This window comes from Rhinopithecus roxellana, chromosome 10 (genome assembly GCF_007565055.1).
Source record: "Rhinopithecus roxellana isolate Shanxi Qingling chromosome 10, ASM756505v1, whole genome shotgun sequence".
Lineage (NCBI taxonomy): Eukaryota > Metazoa > Chordata > Mammalia > Primates > Cercopithecidae > Rhinopithecus > Rhinopithecus roxellana.
Window position 1 is genome coordinate 122,488,381 of NC_044558.1, and position 21,051 is coordinate 122,509,431.

At 37.7% G+C, this 21,051-nt stretch overlaps 1 protein-coding gene across 4 annotated transcripts in view; it reads left to right on the forward strand.

Moving 5' to 3' along the window:
• Positions 1-20,620, forward strand: part of YBX3 (Y-box binding protein 3) — a 24,422-nt gene extending 3,802 nt beyond the window's left edge. The window contains exons 2-10 of one of the 4 annotated variants that reach the window (XM_010371391.2): positions 488-551; positions 1,514-1,547; positions 4,008-4,097; positions 6,388-6,510; positions 9,569-9,775; positions 15,561-15,658; positions 17,594-17,768; positions 18,356-18,456; positions 20,053-20,620. In XM_010371391.2, the coding sequence (XP_010369693.1) occupies positions 488-551; positions 1,514-1,547; positions 4,008-4,097; positions 6,388-6,510; positions 9,569-9,775; positions 15,561-15,658; positions 17,594-17,768; positions 18,356-18,421 (857 nt within the window). In that variant the 3' untranslated portion in view covers positions 18,422-18,456; positions 20,053-20,620. The remainder of the gene's footprint in view (positions 1-487; positions 552-1,513; positions 1,548-4,007; positions 4,098-6,387; positions 6,511-9,568; positions 9,776-15,560; positions 15,659-17,593; positions 17,769-18,355; positions 18,457-20,052) is intronic. The other 3 variants (XM_010371392.2, XM_030938686.1, XM_010371393.2) reach the window with 3 other exon arrangements.
• Positions 20,621-21,051: the final 431 nt, after the last annotated feature.

Genomic DNA, 21,051 nt, shown 5'->3' on the forward strand with positions numbered 1-21,051 from the left:
GACAAGTTGCTTTACATCTTTCTAGAGTGCCTGTTAACAAAGAGCCACCTTGTTTCTCATTAAAGTTTGCCTAATATTTCGAGGTATGAAAGTGATATATTAAGGTCTTTCACTGTTTTATTGTAGCCCCTCTTTTGAACTTACAGCATTTGTCTAGCTTAAAACTTGTAAGATTCTTCTTGAACATTTTTTTTCCTTCAGTGTTTCTCAATTTTAATGATTACAGAATTGTATAGACATAATCACTGCTTATCTTGTGACTTTCCTGAAAAGTTGAATAAGGAAGAAAGGTTTAGTCTTCTGAAAAGTGTTTCCTTAGAATATCTTGGCTTGCTCCATTTTCTTTTTCTAATGTATTTTGGAATTAAGCTTTTAATGGTTTCTTTAGGTATGTTTAGGCTTTGTCTAATGTTATCAAGATCTTAGTGATATGAGCTTTATCTCTTTGTAGGTCAGATACTAATTTATCTGCTTAATCCTATTTTAGCCACCAAAGTCCTTGGCACTGTCAAATGGTTCAACGTCAGAAATGGATATGGATTTATAAATCGGTATGTGTGTGTGTGTATTTGCATGTTTTAAATTATACTTATATTGTGGCACTAACAGTTATAAATCCCTTATGCTTCATTAATGGCTTATATAAATTTTTTAGGTTTCTAGGCACTGTAAATATTCTTATTTCTAAGCTACTGGTTGTTAAATATTACTTAAAATACATTTCCAGGACACTAATAAATAACTTATTTCGTAAAGTCTAGTCATTAAGGAAAAAAAGGAGGGGGGGACAAAATCAGAAATGGGAAGGGCCTTAGGATAAATGAGACAATATCCATAATTTCACAGATGGAGAAATGGAGTCTTAGACTGGTTAAGCTGCTTTCCTAAGGTCACCCAACTAGTGAGTAATTTAGCTGGATCTTTAACCCACTTCTGGTCCAGTCCTACGTAGAAACTGAAAACTGTAGCCGCTTTTAACCATACAGGAATGAGAACACAACTACAAGATGTTGGGAGTATTCTGAGGTTTTTACATGATACCGACATTTTATTTGCTTTCCCACCCTTTCTTAAAGTTCCTCCAATATCTTGTCTCCTTTGGTGGGGTGGGGGTGGGGGGCTGTTTTAAGTTTCAGTGTAAGGAGAGCCTAGTTCACAGCTGTGCCCTGTCCTTTTAACTGTCTTGCTTTGCTTTTGCTGGGAGGAAAATCTAAGGCTCTGATTACACACCATGTGATTCAGAAAGAGACAGAGGAAGGGGATGTTTCTGTATGTTGAGTCTGTGAGCTTGGATCTAAGCACTGTGGCAATGTGGAGGAAGAAGGTGGGTGGCTTGTGGAGTTAGAAATGTTTAACAAGGATTGATTTTAGGTGTCTGAATTGAGTGTAGAAAATAAGTGAAAATATATGTTGTGTTTTGAGGACTTGGGATTTAAATTCATAACACATATTTTCTTTTAAGTTTTTCCACATACCTACTACCTTTAATTGTGAGCTTTTTGTCTTTCAACAGAAATGACACCAAAGAAGATGTATTTGTACATCAGGTAAGAGGGATTATAAATATTACATTTGCTATGTGAGGAGGGGGTATGTAATCTTCAGTCATCCCTTTCCCAAAAGTAAGTCCTATGGATTATTATTTTAATCTAAACTCTTTCTGTGATTTATTTTGCAACAAGAGCTCGGTTCCACATTTTAAGGTTGGCAAATAAGTTCTTCTGTCCTGTCATATTAACTTTTCAAATAGTTTCATTTTTGTAGTTTTATAAAGCAGTATTTGGTTAGACCACTTTCTAATTTTTAAAGGCTTTGAGTCCTTAGGCAAAAAAAAAAAGTCTGTTTCCATATTAGCATCCTGTTCTGATGTGGTTCCTCCTTAGTGTTTGCCTGGAGCCAATCTGGCTTCTGCCTGGGTAGGTGTTGGTTAAAGGTCCTCTATCAGAGCAGCTCTCAATTGAAGTAAATAGCACAGAGAAGCAGATAGTAAGATGAGAAAACTTCCAGTTTCCAGGGTAGACCTCACTCTTGTTAAATGAGGCATGTTAGGACATACCCAGGTCAAAAGATGCAAATTCCCTTAGATTCGCAGGAAACAGAGGCAATGGGTAAGATATGGAGCTTCTCTGCTGTTGGTGCCTCGGTTTTTCTTTGCTTTGATAGCCTAGGATGTTACTTATTTTGTTATTAATATGTCCTAGACTTCCTTTATAAAATAGGCTAAGAGAAGGAATACTATCCTTAGTGTTCTTTTTGTTTATTTAGTTTTCAGTGAATTGTCTGAAATATGCGTTCTCAGAGTATAACAATAAGGAAGATAGAGCAGCAGGTACTAATGCCAGTCCATTCTCTTGCAATGCAGAAATCCAGAATACATCTGATTTTCTGTGTTTTTGTTTCCTTCTGTTTAGGTCTGTGTGTGTATTGGAGTGGCAGTAGGAGTTGGAGATAGTGGTATCTAGCTATGGTTTCTATTGTTTATATTTCTACTTGACTGGATATATCTCAGTTGTACCTAGATAATTTGAGTAGATTTATTTTGTTCAGATACAGTGACTTTTAGGGTCATAATAGAGTTGTTTATAATACTTGGAGGTTTGAGGTTAATAGACCTTTTGGGGTAAGAATGCTGAAGACTGCTAGAGGTAAAGGTCCTCAGAAGTTGCTGTATTGGTGGCTGGCTTTATTAGCCTGTGAGTATATGACCCGATTCCAGCCCCGGTGAGGTTGTGTGGTGAGTCACCTCTGTGTTGAGGCCTGCCCAGTTTAACAGGAAAAAGGGAGAGAGCTGGCAGGGAGGGGCTGTTTTTGGAATGGCTGAATGTTCATGCTGCGTGCGCATATATCCTGTCCTGAACTGCCTTTTTTCCTCTATGGGTGAGGTCTCTGCTCTATTGGCTCACTATTTCTTTTCCCTCCTACTCAGAGTTAGGAGATGGGCTGGATTACACATGCTTAATCGCTTTGTAAAATAAGGTTGACCTAGTTCCATAGAAACTCAAGCCCCTTTAACTGTTGAGAGATACCAGCCAAAGAAATGGAAATGCATTGCAGGAATTATTTTCTGCCTTCATTGATTGAAAAAGAGAGAGCAGTACCTATTCATAAGGAGATATTTAGATGCAGATGTTTAATGAAGAATAGCATCTTCACTAACCTTTTAATGTATTATCAGGAAGCATAGGATTTGTTGACATATGAATTGTGTGATGGGGGAAATGTTGAATAAATATCATATAGGTAGAGTACAGGGATATGAATTCCCTCTCCTCCACTTCCCCCATCATCCCTGGGGCTGTTACATTTGTGACTTCAGATAAATCACTTTAACTGTTAGCCTCATGTTAACTCATCTGCAAAATGGGAGGGAGGAGGGGGGAGGCCAGATTATTGCTAATACATTCTGATTCTTGAGACAATTTTGTTTACTCTGTCAGAAATATTTATCCCCTTGGCATTTTAATTTTTTTCTTTATCACTGCCTCCTTTCCCCCTCAAGCCTAGCTCGCATTTTAAAAATCCCTATTGAAGTTAGTAGTTTCTGTTGTCTACAGGAACCTCTATCCCTAAAATATGTGTTTGTGTGTATATGTAAGATCTCACAAAAGCATTTTTTTTACCCTTGCTGATGGAGCTACAGCTTCATCTTTGGTTTGAGGTAATTAATACAGCTGATATGATCAGGTGATGAGCCTGTGACAGTAGTGTGTAGTCACTGCACATACTGCAATTATAGGAAAAACATGTTCTGTTTAATCTACCTGTCAAGATGAATAGCACAAATCAAGAAAGTAATGTGGAATATAGTTTTATAGTGGTTTTTTTTGTTGTTTTAGAGCTCCAGGTTAGTGGGAGAATGATGGAAAAATAATAATTGATCAATAGTTTCTTCAGGTTCACTCTAGTGTACTTGAAAGCAGTGAAATCTCTGGCCAATATTGAAATACACTTTGAATAAAATTTTCTGTTCTCTTTACTTCGAATCAGATTTTCTGTTCTCTTTCCAGACTGCCATCAAGAAGAATAACCCACGGAAATATCTGCGCAGTGTAGGAGATGGAGAAACTGTAGAGTTTGATGTGGTTGAAGGAGAGAAGGTGAGAGGAAATTGTGGTTCGGTATCAAAAGGGCTGGCACATAGTTTTGTTGCACAGTAAATTGTCTGTCAGCCCCTTATTAATTGACATGACTTTGGAATTTTTGTACAATAGCAGGAAGTGACTTTTATACAGAATCTTTTTTTTTTAGATGGAGTCTCCCTCTATTGCCCAGGCTGGAGTACATTGGCGCGATCTTGGTTCACTGCAGCTTCTGCCATCCAGGTTCAAGTAGCTGCGATTACAGGCACCCACCGCCACGCCCGGCTAATTTTTGTATTTTTAGTAGAGACTGGGTTTCGCCATGTTGACCAGGCTGGTCTTGAAACTCCTGACCTTAGGTGATCCACCTGTGTCGGCCTCCCAAAGTATTGGGATTACAGGTGTGAGCCACCACCCCCAGCCAGCAGAAATATTTTTGACCTTGTCATTATAAACATTCTGCAATAAAGATACTTTAATTCTTATTTAATAAATGATCAACTCTGATTATGGAAAGAAAAGCTGATTTCTCAATTTCAAAATAACTTTTATTTTTGTACCAAAGGTACGTATTTTGAAATGCAGTTTAAAATTTAGCTATCTTATTATTACAACTGCTTTGCAGCTGGACGTGGTGGCCCACACCTGTAATTCCAGCACTTTGGGATGCCGAGGCGGGCGGATCTCCTGGGGTCAGGAGTTCGAGACCAGCCTGGCCAACATGGTGAAACCCGTCTCTACTAAAATTATAAAAATATCTGAGTGTGGTCGCACGCCTGTAATTCTGGCTACTTAGGAGGCTGAGGCAGGAGAATCGCTTGAACCAAGGAGGTGGAGTTTGTACCTCTGAGACATTGCACTCCAGCCTGGGTGACAGAGCAAGATTCTGTTTCAAAAACAAAAAGAAAAGAAAAAAAAGAAAAAACTGCTTTGGGGCAGAAGATTTCTTTTATCAAAGTAAAGTTTTCAGGCTGACTTGTAAGCACTTCTACCTACAAATAATACATGGTAAAGTATATTTTAATCTCAATAAAAGGAAATTGAAATTGAATATTAATCATTTTGTTTTCTGTTTGGTTTGGATTTTGGGAAGCTGAAGGTATACTGATAGACCCTAAAATAGCTTTGTTCAGGTGAATTGAATCCAAGAAGTTGAGGGATTATCCTGAAGACTAGCTACAGAAGTTTTTAATACTGTTCTATATTTAATTCCATGTCAGTAGTATCCTTTATGCTTTGTGTTTAGTCTGTTACAGATATTAGTAAAACAATGTTGAGTTAGATTAAAAACATGCTAAAACTACATATAGCCCAACTGCCATGGCAGGTAGTCATGGCAGCTGAATTAGAAATTAACTGAATGAATGACAGGTTAACTCCCTGTATGTGTTCCTCCCACAGACACATAGACCATTCCATAGTTCACGTTCCTAATGGCTCTCAAACCATTGTGTTTTAAAAGAAAACACTTTATTTCATTTGATGCAGAAATTTAAGTGATTATCTTTACCAGTGTGAGCTCCGGGGTATCTTGTAAGTCTTTTAGATTTCCAGATCACTCACCGGCATATGCCGGTCTCTGAGGATCTCTGATATCCCGTCCAATTTTTAAAAAATTGTTTTGGGTTGATTTTTCTTCTGTATGTTTTCAGAACTCGGGGTTTTACAAATTGACGTAGGATGTGAAATACGTTCTCTGAAATCTTCTTGGTCTACATTTTTTTTTACATTTTTGAAACATTATCCATTTGTCCATATGAGAATAAGAGTTCTAAATCTGTTTCAAGGATAGTCTAAAGAAGGAAAGTGTAAAGAAGGACTACATGTGTGGAGAATGTTATTCATCAAAGACCCTTTCTTCTTGTTGCTGCCAAAATGGGAGAAGTTTCACTCATTACCTTTGTGCTGAACAGATAATCACGTGAGCCCATGAATAGGGATTCTCTTGGTACAGTATCTCAGATATTTCCCACTGAGGATAGTCTTCCTGGTCTAGCATTACTTCTACTTGGACAGTTGTATATTTGCTAGTTTATGTTCTTTAAAGAGGTTACACTTTGCTTTTGTGATTGGCATAACTAGACAAGAAAGCAAAGCTCAGGTTGTGGGAGCACACAAGCCATACATGTTTAAATCAGGTTGTGAAGTGCCTTGCTCACTTTGTTTAAAACCTAGATCTGTTTTTTAAAATCACAGTGGGAATTCTTAGTATGTTCTGCCAGTCTTATACTCTTGCAGTCCAAGGCTGTTTTGTGAGTTAGCTTATGTTCTTTTTAATTTTGAGGCCATCTTTTTATTTTCTTCTCAGGGTGCAGAAGCTGCCAATGTGACTGGCCCGGATGGAGTTCCTGTGGAAGGGAGTCGTTACGCTGCTGATCGACGCCGTTACAGACGTGGCTACTATGGAAGACGCCGTGGCCCTCCCCGGAATGTACGTTGCTTCTGTTACTTACCAGTGATTGAGAAATTCTTCATGCATGGAATTAAGTGTATGTACTTGGAGCAGATAAATGCCTTGTCTTCTCCTGGAGACAAATGATTTAAGTGATTTTTATTTTTTGTTTAGAGGAAATTTTTATCTTATTTTTTAAAATGTTTATTATTTATTTCCATAGGTTGTTGGGAAACCGGTGGTGATTAGTTACATGAATAAGTTCTTTAGTGGTGATTTCTGAGATTTTGGTGCACCCATCACTGGAGCAGTATACACGGTACTCTAAAGGGGAAATTTTAGTGCTCAGAATTTTTAAAGAGCTACTGGTCTCATTAGAAACTTGCCATTCAGAATCAGTTAGGATATATTTGGCTACAAGTAATAGACATTTAATTATCTTGGAACAGGAAGACTTAAGGGAGACAGTGCTGAGGTTTTAACACGGTTTCTCTTCATTTGGCTCTTTTTTCTGACCAGAACCTAGTCACACATTCACTGGCAAAGGGGAATGCAATTTCCATCATTGACTTAATCTTGTTCATTGCTTGGTGCCGACACTGTTGACCTCTAAGAAAATAAACATTTCGTTGGTGAAAGAATGGGAAATAACTTGTGAATAGGCAATAAAAGTGCAGGCCATGGAACTATTAACTAATTTGCCTTGGTTAAGAGACTGTTTTATTTAGCATAGCATTTTTCCATTATTTCAAAGGAAAGAAGCAATAAGTGATTCTGTGGATTTTTAGTTCTTTAGATTGGTTTCAATGCAGGGGAAAGAGTTTGTAAGCAAATCTGGCTGGAGCTTTCTTGGGAGGCTCAGTTTATAGGAGTATTCTCAAGACATCCAAAATGGACCCAGTATATTTGTGGTCATGAGGAACTTACTAGATTTGAATCAGTTCTTGGTGTTTCTAGAATTAGAACCAGGTACTGGCACATGGAAGAAAACTCCGAATGTTTGTCAGCACAAGATTGTGACTACCTATCTCATCCAAAGAGAAACTCAACAGAATTCAATATCTGCAGATTGAGAATGACCTTTCTTTATGTTTTGATAGATTTACATCTTTCTGTTTACCTAACTGCTTTTCCTCTTTATTCTGCCATCGTCACACCCTGCCCAAATTAATTTTGTCAGATTCCTTAGGACTTCTCACTTATTTCTTTGTTTTTGCTTATCTTATTTGATTTTTAATAAGCTATGAGGGGGTAGCTAGGAAAGAGCTGCTGTAGCGTTTCCTACATGTTCTCTTTCAAGTTCATCAGAGTCACAGAGCTCTAACTGTGATTATTTTGACTCCTAGGTTAATTCAAAAGTAAAAGTGGTAGAAAAACATTCAGTGAAAAATTTTTCTTAAAGACTTCCCCTCCAAAACCTGAAAATTCTAAAGTTATGCATATAAAAGATATTTAGAAACAAAATTGTTAAAACGCTTAAGAAACAAAATTATTAAAACTCTTAAGTGTAGACATAAATGAGCTTTTTTGTCGTAATGTCTAAGTCCCAACAACTTGTTCAGTATCTCTCAAAAGAGCATGTTCAGCAGTGCTGGTGCCATTATTATGCTTTGTAAAACTCTTATTAAAGATTTGATTGTGTGAAATGCAAAAGAGAAAGATAAGCCTAAGAAGAAAAACAGTTTATGTTGTCTCACACTTAATATTTTGGTAAGCATTTTCTGTGCAAATAAACATTTACATAATTGTGAATCTCATCTTTGGTAGAGGTTTTATGAAGAGTAGAAAGGCTTGATTTTTTTTGAAGTTAGACTAGTTGAGGCTTTTTTGGAGGGGGAGTTTGGTTGCACATGTGGACTTGTTCTGGAAGGGTCCAAAGCTTAAATACACCTGTAAAAAAAGTAATGGGTCATTATTTTGCTTTTTTTATTTATTCATTTTAAAATCTAGTTACTTCCCATTAAAGACAATTGCATATCCCCTTTAAAGTCAGATATGAAATCACATAGCCTTTGTAGGATGTTTGGTTTTTTAAAATGTAAAATGGTAATATATGATATAATTTAGAGGAAAAATATAAAATGAATCAGTAATTTCCTTTGTTAATAAGTTCTGTATTTAGAAACCTCCAGTATTAGGGCTTATTACCATCAGAGTATGGTTAAGCTTTACTCTTAAACATATAAAGGGAGTCATGCCATAGGTCGGTGGTTCTCAAACTTCTTGGATTTGGGATCTGTTTATATGCTTACATGTTATTGAGGATCCTAGAGCTTTTGTCAATGTGTATTTATATTAATATTATATTAGAAAGTAAAATTTAAAGTATTAATTGATTTAAAGTAACTATATGTTCATGAAAATAACAGTATTTATGGAAAAAATTATTTAAATTGAAAAGAGTGGTATTGCTTTATACTTTTGCAGATCTCTGATGTATGGTTTAATAGAAGATAGCTGGATTCTCACATCCGTTTCTGCATTCAGTCTGCTGAGAGACCACATGTCATTGTAGCCTTTGGGAGACCATATACTTCTGAGAGAATGCCTGGGAAAGGCAAATAGCATCTTAGTAATATTATGGCAATAGTTTGACCTCGCTGACCCCTGGAAGTTTTCAAAGATCCCATCCACACTTTACAGACTGTTGTAGGAAGAATACCACTTGGGTCAAATATGTTGGTAACATCATAAAATGAATTCTTTTTTGGCTTTTCCCTGACATTGCCTCAGTGGATGGTAAATCCTGGGAGACACGCATTTTTGATGGAGCTAAACATTATAAGCTTTGCAGATACTCTTCGGGTGGTTGGTTAGCTGATAACCAGTTCTAATTAGATGAATATTAAATTGATTGTAGATTGATTGCTCTTGCTTTTCTGCTTGGTATTTTATCTGCACAGATCTACTCTAATCTTAATGTAGTTTATCCCAGGAAATCACATGATAATCTGGGTTAAATGCATTTTGTCTGTATAATGGAAAGGATTATTGCTTTGGGGAGATTTTTCTTTTGGTGATACTCATCCTAAATGGTGTTCTTTGGTTCTTTCCTTGCTAAAACTTCTTCTGAATCTCTGTTTCTTTGCTTCGCTAGTACGCTGGGGAGGAGGAGGAGGAAGGGAGCGGCAGCAGTGAAGGATTTGACCCCCGTGCCACTGATAGGCAGTTCTCTGGGGCCCGGAATCAGCTGCGCCGCCCCCAGTATCGCCCTCAGTACCGGCAGCGGCGGTTCCCGCCTTACCACGTGGGACAGACCTTTGACCGTCGCTCACGGGTCTTACCCCATCCCAACAGAATACAGGTAAAATTGCAACTGAGACTTCTCTTCAGCAATTCTCACCCTTCCATCCTTCTCTGCCTCCTCTTCTTCCTCCTCCTCCTCCAACACCAGCTGCCAGAAACTTTGCTTATGGCTTCCTGATGCTACAAAAGCTTGAGGCAAGGCCTTCAGTCTGCTTTTTCAAAGCAGTCATTCCGGTAACATTTCTAAAAGCAAAACCACATGTTCCATGCCTGTAATAGGGAACCCTGGTGGCTGAAGTTTCTAGTTGATAGAAGGATGAAAAAATAATTAAGGTAACAAGACAGGTGGAGTGTGTAAGAGCTTGGACTCTGAAGTCAGGCTTAATTTGAATCCTGTTTCTGCTACTTACTTGTGAGGTTTTGAGTAAACCAAGTTTTGGATTAAGTTCATCCATTAAACGGGGGCATTAAATGCTTGCACCATACGGTTGTGGTGGTTAAAGATAAAGGATTTAGCAAAAGATGCCTACAGCATAAATAACGTTTATAAAGTATTAGATTTAAATGAGCTAGTGCTGATTTTTAAAGGCAGCCTACCACAACGGAGCTTGTTGATTATTGATTCTGCTTTTTTACTGCAAAATATTAGTACAGCTGTTGTGAGTTTGTTTTGTGCTTAATAAACCTTACATCACCTTTGCAGTTCCTGGGGAACTTGGAAAACTAGGGCTAGGTCCTCATTTTTGTTATCACTAGCCACAACTTTTTTCTCCTTAGTATCCTTGGGGTTTCTTTTTGTCCCCCCCACTAGATGTTTTGACTGAACATTATGTTCAGTCTGTTGTTTGCTACCCTTCTCCTGTCCCATCATGCATGACTGTGTTCTTTCTTGTTTTTTTCCTTCTACTCTTCAACAGCTGCCCCTGACAAATGTGCTAAAAATAACAAGTAGACTTACATATATGGAGAGATTGGGTACATGAGACATAGTAGCTTTAGGGCAGCACTCTAGGCTTCTAGGAAACAAGGACAGGAAAAGTCAGTGGGATTGTAATATGCACTTATTTTTAGTGTCTTAATAGTGCTTTCCTGAAATACTCCTCCTTAGTGTTTGGCATATACACCATATGTCATGTTTGCTGAAAGCATGGTGATTCTTTTTCATATCTTTTGAAATAAAATGTATTTCACCTCAGGAATTGAAGTTTCAGAACAAAGTCATTCCTTAGTGCCACGTAAAACATGATGTGCAGAAGCTAATCGAAAGCTTCTTTTGAACATGCACACTTATTCCTGTAACCTAACTGCATTTAGTTGTTGACTGAATGACTGACTTTCCTACCTATTCCATGTTAGAATTAAAAGTTGTCTTGATCCTTTAAACAGTATTTTTTAATAATCTGTATAATATCTACTAGTTCCCTGACTAAGCAGTCTGATTGAGCCAGTCAAGATCATCAAAAGAAAATTCCTAAAGCTCTCATCCATATAACTAAGCTACTTCAGAGTTGTCAGTGTGATGTCTTAAAAATATATAGATGGATCTCTAGGATGGTAAAATTACTGAGATCAAATAGAAAAGTCTTTGCCAACATTTTCTATTACAACGCTATGAAATTTATTGGGCATAATAGAAAAAAATAGGAATATATAGGCCTGTGGTATTTGCCTTATGCAAGGACATAATATAGCATGATTTATTAGTGACTGAATGACTTCCATTTTTAAAGAAAATAGTTCTATAGATTTGAAAATTAAGTAGAATCGTTCACTGAGCTACTAGGTACTTGTTGTCTTTGAGAAAATAATTATATGATGGAGGGAAGGGAGCAACATTGTGGCATCTACCAAGTGACAGATACTTGGAATCGATTCTTTAGTTCTCTCCACAGCCTGAGGGAAACAGCGGTTTCCATATTTTTTGTTGTTGTCACAAATGAAGGAATTTGATTATTTCTAAAAATCAGCAACTTTTATTTTACATGGACAAGAAGTGGTAGAACTTAATTTTAATTCATTTTGTTCATGTCACCCAGTCTTTATGCCAGACTCTCATCCTTTAGACACCTTAATTGCTGTTTCTATCAGTCTTTTTTTGTGACTCACAGTTTCTGAGGAAGAAATGGCCGAGCTTACTTAGGAAACTAAAGAGAGGCTCATGTGATGGGGATGATGTGAGTGAAGCGGGGGAGGGTATGAGGTGAGATCTCAGGGGAGGTCAGTCATGCTGGTAGACCACTGTGAAGACTTGACCTACTGTAAATGTGATAATAAGCCAGTAAAGGGATCTCAACAGTAAAGAAACACTTAAGAGATTATTGGACTGTTTTGTTGGGACTAGACCACAGAAGGCAAGAGGTAAAAGGAGGGAGAACAGCTGCTATAATCTTCTCAGTAGAGAGATGAACATGGGTTGTTTTAGAGAAGCTGTCAGTGCAAGGTCTCACTAAATGGTTAGATTTGGAAGATGTTTTAAGCATATAGAGGTGTCGTCATTTCATGATGGATTGAATGAGGAGTGTGAGGAATGGCAATGTATTGTATGAGGAGTAAATAATACCTCTGTAGTTTTGATTTAAACAAATATGGGAATATTGAAGAAGATTGGGTTTGGAGGGAAAGGTGAAAATTCTTTGGAGGTCTTTTTCTCATATTAAATTCACTTACAAGTGGAGGTGTTAAGTAGGCAGAAAAAATAAAGTAGAGGGAAGAAGTAGGAAGTGGCTGGAGGATGGAAGGTGTAGCCTTAGATACAGTGGTTGACAGCATTTTGAGGAGTTCATTAAGTTGTAGTTGAGAAGAGACCTAAATGGAGCAAAAGGATCAAGTCCATCAGGTCCGAGGAAGAGCGTGAATGGAGTCTGAAGGGGAGAAATGGGATTGTAAATAATGATTTGGAGGTTTTTTAAATTTATTTTTTTTATTTATGTATTTTTTTGAGATGGAGTCTCGCTCTGTCGCCCAGGCTGGAGTGCAGTGGCGTGATCTCAGCTCACTGCAAGCTCCGCCTCCCGGGTTTACGCCGTTCTCCTGCCTCAGCCTCCCGAGTAGCTGGGACTACAGGCACCCGCCACCACACCTGGCTAATTTTTGTGTGTGTGTGTGTGTGTGTGTGTGTGTGTGTGTGTATTTTTAGTAGAGATGGGGTTTCACTGTGTTAGCCTGGATGGTTTCAATCTCCTGACTTTGTGATCCACCCGCCTCAGCCTCCCAAAATGCTGGGATTACAGGCGTGAGTCACCGCGCCTGGCTGATTTGGAGTTATAAAACAGGATATTTAAAGCCATAGGGGCAGGATGAGATTAACTATAAGGTGAGTGTAGGTGGAGATAGGATTCCAGGATCAAGTTCTGGGACACACCAACAATTAAAGATTAGGAAGATGAGGATTGTCTAGCAAAGGACAATGAGAAGGAGCAGCCAAGGAGAACGTATTTCAAGAATGAAATGTGTTAAATGCTTGTTGATAAGTAGAGGAGATTAAGCTGAGAATTGATTATTACATTTGGTAACTTGGAGGTTAGTGGTTTAGTGAAGACAAAAGTTTAAATAGAATGAACTTAAGAAACAGCAAAGGGTGAGAAGAGGAGACATAACCCCCATTGAGGTTTCTGTAGTGGTGGTCATGGTGTTTGGTTTTTCTTTAGTATGTATGTCTGTAAAGAAATGGGGTAGTAGCTGCAAGAAGATACGAGATCAGAGCAAGATTTTTGCGTGATTTGACTTGCTTTTTACAATACAGAGTTGCCCATCTCTCCCTTACCCCTTATCTCACCAACAACTTATAAAGCCATTAGATGGGCAGATCAAGGTAGGCATGTGTGTTTGCCATACACGCACATACATACACATACATAGACACACATATATATGTAACATTGTGTGTATGTGTGTTCCATAGTTCTGTCTATTGAAAGTTCCTGAAAGCAGTGATACCTTAGTAACAGCATTGAGCATACCTGTCCCCCAATTTTTTGTTTTTAAATAACATTCTCAAACAAAAAGAATTCCCTTTGGAGAAATGGCTGATTTCAGAGCTGGGACAGAGAAAGTACAATATGAGCCTGGAACATCATGTTGTGCCAGAAAGGGAAGAAGTACTCAAAGAATGTTGGAAACATGTCAAAAGGATATGAGCCAGCTTGAAGGGGTTCCCGTTGGCCAGTAATGATAGTAACAGATTACAACTCATTGAATAAAATAGAAAACCATGAGTCCATAAAAATATAAATAAATAAACCAATATATTGAAAAATATGATAAGGAATAGTATATTTACATACTTTGTAAGTACTTCCTCACAAAGGACCCATTAATTACAAAGAAGGAAACAGTCAACTTACAGAGGAGGACCCTGGTGGCAGATAACCACCTTAACCACTTATCAAAGTGAACGTTGTCACTAATGGCACAAATTGGAACTATATGCCACCTCACAGGATGCAGTGAGGAGAATGCAGTGTCACTTTTGCTGGGGATGCAAAAACAAAATCTAATCATTAGTGAACACCAAATAACCTAAGTTGAGGGATATTTTACAAAATAACTGGTTTGTAATCTTTAAAAAAGCATCAAGGTCATGAAAACCAACGTGTTGGCTCATGCCTCTAATCCCAGCACTTTGAAAGGCCGAGCCGGGTGGATCACGAGGTCAAGAGATTGAGATCATCCTGCCGGACATGGTGAAACCCCATCTGTACTAAAAATACAAAACATTAGCCGTGCATGGTGACACACACCTGTAGTCCCAGCTACTTGGGAGGCTGAGGCAGGAGAATCACTTGAACCAGGGAGGCGGAGGTTGCAGTGAGCTAAGATCACGCCACTGCACTCCAGCCTGGCGACAGAACAAGACTCCATCTCAAATAAATAAATAAATAATTGCTCCAAATAAAAAGATATAACTTACTTCAGTGCATAATTCTAAATGGTGTTTTTGCTATAAAGGGCATCATTGGGACAAATGGTGAAACTCGAATGGGATTTGAGAATTACATGTAACTTTTCTGTAACTTTGTGCTTATTTCAAACTTTTAAGAAATTGAAAAGTATGGGTGCTATTTCCCTGGGTATTTATGCTTGGATGGAAATGATAGAAAAAGCAAAAATATATAGTGAAGGATAGAGTTAACATGCTGTATCTACTTGATGAGAATAGAGAGGCTGTTGGTTTCAAATATGAGCTTGGATCACTTACCCAGGGTAATGAGAGACAAGAACATTCTGATGTAAATACAAGGAGCTTGGTAGATTTGCTAGTGAGAGTGTGGAACCTGTCTTCTGACTGTTTCTCTTTTCTTGACAAAATATGAAGGATAGTATTTGGCTCCTAGGAGGCGGAAGGGATGTTTTGAGATAAGAAAATAAAGTTAAGCTATGGCTTGTATGTATGGTAAAGAATTGCAGGCATTGTTGGTGGGTTTTTGTTTGTTTGTTTGTTTGTTTTTTAAGTTGTTCTTTCTTCCCCCTGGAAGTAGTACAATAAGTTAATTTTATTCCACTGGCTTAAAGTAACTTTGTTGTAAAGAAAAATAAAAGAGTATTTTATTTAAAGAGATGAATGAGATGTATCCGATTTCAAAATGTTAAATTGATGCACGAAAATAAAGTGAGGTGCTCTGGGATTAAGCAAATGACTGCTGTAGTCAGACTAGGTTTATCTTCCTTTTCAGTCGTTCACAAAGATTTACTCATAAATAGTTTGTGTTACCGCTGAGAGTGCCTAGCTTTGTAATGAAGCATTTTATTTTTTACTTCTAAAAAATGTTCTGAACATAGCTGTATGCACTGTATCTTACCCCCTGTGCTGTGACACTCACTGTCAGCTCTCATTGCCTCTCCAGGCTGGTGAGATTGGAGAGATGAAGGATGGAGTCCCAGAGGGAGCACAACTTCAGGGACCGGTTCATCGAAATCCAACTTACCGCCCAAGGTACCGCAGGTATGTCGCATTTTCCACTAATTGCTCATTAAAGGACTTGTGTGCACAGTGGTAGAATGAGGACCGTGTGGTTCTGTTTTAATGGATTCATTATATATCTAGGAAATGGGAATGCTTTGACTGCATGCCAGAGTTTTCAGGTGGTGGTGTGACATTTCCCCCCTACTTAATACTAGATGTTTTAGTTTTCTCTGCGCCAAAGCATCATTTTGTATTCTGGAACTATAATATGATGTAAATTAGTACCTAATTTTTATCAAAATAAATCAGATAAATTATTGGTGGGCAATTCTGTGGTAATGCTGCAAATGGAGGAAGAATTGAGTGTCAGAGGGTGTTTGGGATACTGAATATTAATCCTTGAGGCAGTCCAGTAGAGGGGTTAAATCAGAGTATGATCAGATCACCTGAATTTATCTTCCAGCTCTACAGTTCATTAGATGTATGTTCTTGGACTGCATTGCAGCCTGCATAACAGAGTGAGACCCTGTCTGAAAACAGAGATATTCTGTAGTTGGGGATTAAAGGTACTAATGCAACTAAGATAATTAGTGTGGTACCTGATAAAGGCCTCAATATGTATTAGATATTATTGCCACCATTGAGGCTAATATTAGTGAATGCTGGGTTATTGTATTTGTGCTTTATTCCTTTTGAAGACTGAGTTAGGCTAGACTCCCTCCCTAAGATCCCTTTGAAGCCTTTTATACTGTAAGCCTGCCCATTCTTTTCTCTTACCCTTTGTGGTAAGTGGAAAAACTACAACTTCCTTCCTGAATGGTGTTTATGCTACCTTGAAATGTGTCAATATGGGTTTATTAAAGGGAGAAAAAGTATATTATACTGGGAAAGGATTCTACCAATATAATTGTAAAAGGATTGTGTCCTTTTTCTTCACAAGGTTCCCTCCAGTTTTAGGCATAATCAAGAATGATTAAGTACTACGGACTTTCAAATAAAAGAGATGGCATAGAAATGTCTTATTGGAACAAAAAGGATGCAGTAGCATGTGTGAGGTTCAGCTTCATGAGTCCCTGGCTATGTGATCTTGGAAAGTCATAGTTGACCTTTTTTAACCTATAAAAGCAGCACTTTTATACAGCTCAACCATACACTTTATCGTCTAAACTTCTTGGTTTTCTCGTTATAAATCTCATCCACAGAATTACCATTCAAATTAAATATTTAATTTGAAAACCGACTAGCACAGACTCTGACACATAATAATGTTTCTTCTCATGTTTCATTCCCTTAGTCTCTACTAAATTCTGTTCATGGAAGGCAGATGCTAGACTACTCTTCTCTTTTTTAATTTTCCTATTCTTAGTGCTTATCAAAGGGTCTGATAGGAACAGAGTATGTGTTCAGTATGTGTATGTGCACTGCAAATATGTATTCAAATGAAAGGGGAAAATGATGGAAAACTAAGTGTGTGTTTTTTGTTTTTGTTTGTTTGTTTGTTTGTTTGTTTTCATGAAACCTCTATTCCTTTTGCTGCATTGGCCTGTGAATAATTCTAGCAATAAGTACTGATCACTTGACTTTTTTTTTTTTTTTTTTTTGAGATGGAGTCTCCGTCTGTCACCCAGGCTCCAGTGCAGTGCCACAGTCTCTGGTTGCTGCAACCTCTGCCTCATGGATTCAAGCAATTCTCTTGCCTCAGCCTCCCAAGTAGCTGGGATTATAGGCACGTGCCACCACACCTGGCTAATTTTTATATTTTTAGCAGAGATAGGGTTTCACCATGTTAGCCAGGCTGGTCTCAAACTCCTAACCCTGCCTCAACCTCCCAAAGTACTGGGATTACAGGAGTGAGCCACTACGCCTGGCCCTGAACACTTGACTTTTTAATTTTTAAAAATAAATAAAACCTTATTTTCTGGAGAAGCTCTGTCCCATTGGCACTTGTTCTCTTTTGTTCTGTGTTCCCTCCAGCAGGGGACCTCCTCGCCCACGACCTGCCCCAGCAGTTGGAGAGGCTGAAGATAAGGAAAATCAGCAAGCGTCCAGTGGTCCAAACCAGCCGTCAGTTCGCCGTGGATACCGGCGTCCCTACAATTACCGGCGTCGCCCGCGTCTTCCTAACGCTCCTTCACAAGATGGCAAAGAGGTCAGTCCAGCCAGTCAGGGTGGATTGTCTTTAATCCTGTCAAACTAGCATTCTAAGAGTGGTTTTATCACATGATAACCTGACACTTAACAAATACAAAAACATTTTGCTCAAGATCCGTATATATAGGGTATGCCTTGCGCATAACACAGACCAAATATTTGAATCCAGTTAACATTCTCTGAAAGAATGACCCATACTAATGGGGATTCAAGCTCATACATTTAGGGCTCTTCAAATAAGAGAGGCATTTATCGAGAGGAAGCCGCCTCTAAGCATGAGTTGGAAGCAGTTGTATGTCACAGACTTCATGGAGAGTAGTGGTATTTAGTTTGCCGTTTGTAAGCTGTTCTTCTATGGTACTAATTTTGTTTTGTTTTTTGTTTTTGTGGGGTTTTGGTTTGGTGGTGTTTTGGTAGAAATGCCAGGGACTGAATATGGTACTAATTTTTGACTCATACATAAGAGTAATTTTTTGCATGCTAATTTTCCTTCACAGGAAAATTCAAACTTTGAAGAACTTTCAGTCTTGAACTTTCCACTGTCATGTGACTTTATCTGATTTATGGCTTTGTTTTGCATTTTAGGCCAAGGCAGGTGAAGCACCAACTGAGAACCCTGCTCCACCCACCGAGCAGAGCAGTGCTGAGTAACACCAGGCTCCCCAGGCACCTTCACCATCAGCAGGGTAAGAGCTGGGGCAGCCCAGTCTGGAGTTGGTATTTTCTGTTTAGTATTACTGGTTTCTCAACAAGAGTACAAATTAGTCTAAACTAGTTCTGCAGTTCATCTGTGCCAACCCTTTGTCTCTGTTGGGATTCTGTGGAAAGAGTGATTTGGTGGTTAAATATTTCTGGGATTGACCTCATTTTGATAAGCTTTGGTGAGGGTATAAGCATTCAGACAGAGTTGATGACACTCAACTTCTTTTTTCTAGACAGGCAGTTTTTTAACTGCTAGTACCACTTAGGAAAACTGATGCTAAAAGTTCCTAACAAAGGCCTGGTTTTAGTAATCAGAAACAGTTTCAGAACCTGTTAAGTAATCAGAAACAGTAGAATAACTAAAGGGTTTTTTTTTCCTTCTCTTTTCCTTTGATAATCAACTTTATTTATTTTGAGGCAGTGCAGCATAATGTATAAGAGCCAAGGTTTTTCTATCCAATGCAGGCTCTACTGCACCTCTCATTTGCTGGGTGATCTTGTGTAGTTTATCCTCTGTCTCAGTACTGTCTGCTACTGGTAAGAATTAGGATACTAATTATATTTACTAGGGTTGTTGCAAGGATTATTAAGTGAAATAACAGGAAGTGTTTACAGTAGGGTATGGTAAAGAATAATGTCTCATAAAAGGATAGCTTGTTATTTTCTTGTCATTTTCTACTTTTTTCTGTCTTTTAAAAAAGGTCTTGGACATTTTATTTACATAGAAAGAATTATAGCTAGAAAGATCAACTCAATTATAAGTTCTGGGCTTTTTTTTTTCCTATAACCCTTTTAAGTGAGACTTTAGTTCTTATACTTCTTGGTTATCACCCTTTCCATTAGCTTTTAGTTAAGAAAGGTTGTAAACTCAGTGTCGATGCTGTTTTTAAAAAATTGTTAACATTTCATGAGTGAAGTTTTGGGATTATTATAAGTGCTTGTGTCTTAAGGCCATCTGCTTTTATATCCAATGATGGGGGATTTTAGTCAGCCTTTAATTAGGTAGGCATTTGCTGTGAGGGCAATATTCTGTTTTATCTTGGGTAGCATGGGCAGTCTGTCACAGAAATAAGTTCCCTATTCAAACTTGGAATTAACTGATTTAGAGTAGCATATTAATCATAAAAATGATCATAACCTTTTATGGAGTAACATTATTTCTAGGTATTGTTTCTAAGGAAATAATTTTAAATATTAGGAAAAAATATTTTTACAATTTAGTCTGTCTGACATTTGGTAAGTAGCTAACTAATTGTGGTATATTCATATTAGGAGATAGGGTGCAGCCACTAAAATGATTTTGAGTATTGTTCATTAGTAATGGTAATTTTCATTTATACAATTTTATAAAATTTTTGCTACTATGTACTGACTTCTGGTTTATAAAAATAGTTTATTAAAAAGTGAGTTTCAATTTAATTAACATACTGCTTACAGATCTATACAAGATATGTTTGTATTTAGAGCATTTGAAGTACTCTTTTTCTAATTATATGAAAAGCAGATAATTTCTGCCTTTTTATTCTTTAACTCATTATTACTTTGTCACTCTTTATAAGTTTGATTTTAACTTTTCCCAGGTGACCTAAAGAATTAGCGACCATTCAGAAATAAAGCAAAAAGCAGGCCACAACCTTACCAACACCAAAGAAACATTCAAGCAATAAAGTGGAAGACAAACCAAGATTTGGACATTGGAATGTTTACGGTTATTCTTTTAAGAAACAACTACAAAAAGAAAATGTCAACAAATTTTTCCAGCAAGCTGAGAACCTGGGAATCCTGCACAGAAGACAAGAGAGCAGCCTCCCCAGTTTCAGCAACCGCTAGGTTTATATTTTTTTTCCTGGTTTTTACTGTTTTGGTAATATATATATTGAAACAAGAAATATTAATACTGCATGGGGAGAACCCCAACCAAAGAAATCTGAAATATATAGTAAATGCTTTTTTTTCCGTTTTTGTTCATTTTGGATGCTGGTGCTAAACCTCCAAGTGTCATGATTTAAAAAAAAAAAATTTATGTCCTCCTTATTTATTTCTAGGATGAGGGGAGGATAACATTTTTGCTTTCTTATGTGACTCTCTTTGAAAATGTGCAGTAAGAAGTTCCTCAAAAATAAAATTTTTACCCTTCAAAGGACAAAATGTTTAATAGGAGTGTATTTTTGCCGACCTTAGCCTGTGTTTGTCTTCTCCACCACTTCTTTTACTTGACTTGATTAGTGGTAAATTCAAAGCCAAATGTAAAGTTAAATTAACACTATTTCACAAATTTAGGCATATAAGCTTGAGATGATAAACAATTGGATTCCTGTTGAAATCTACAGCTGGAAATTCAGAAGTTCATGTCTGAGTTCAGTAGTAGGCATGAATTATTTGGTACTGTCTCTTTGAGTAATCTTCATTCAGTGGGGTGACAAGGGTATACAAGGGAGTTCTTGCCTTTTTGGGTTCATTCACATTTCTCCCCCACTCCCAGCCATGGTGCCCCTAAGTTGAGAAAAACTATAGGAGCTGTCAGTGCTATGTAGTTATTTTTCAGATCTGCTGCAACAGTACATATTGAGTCTAGGTTT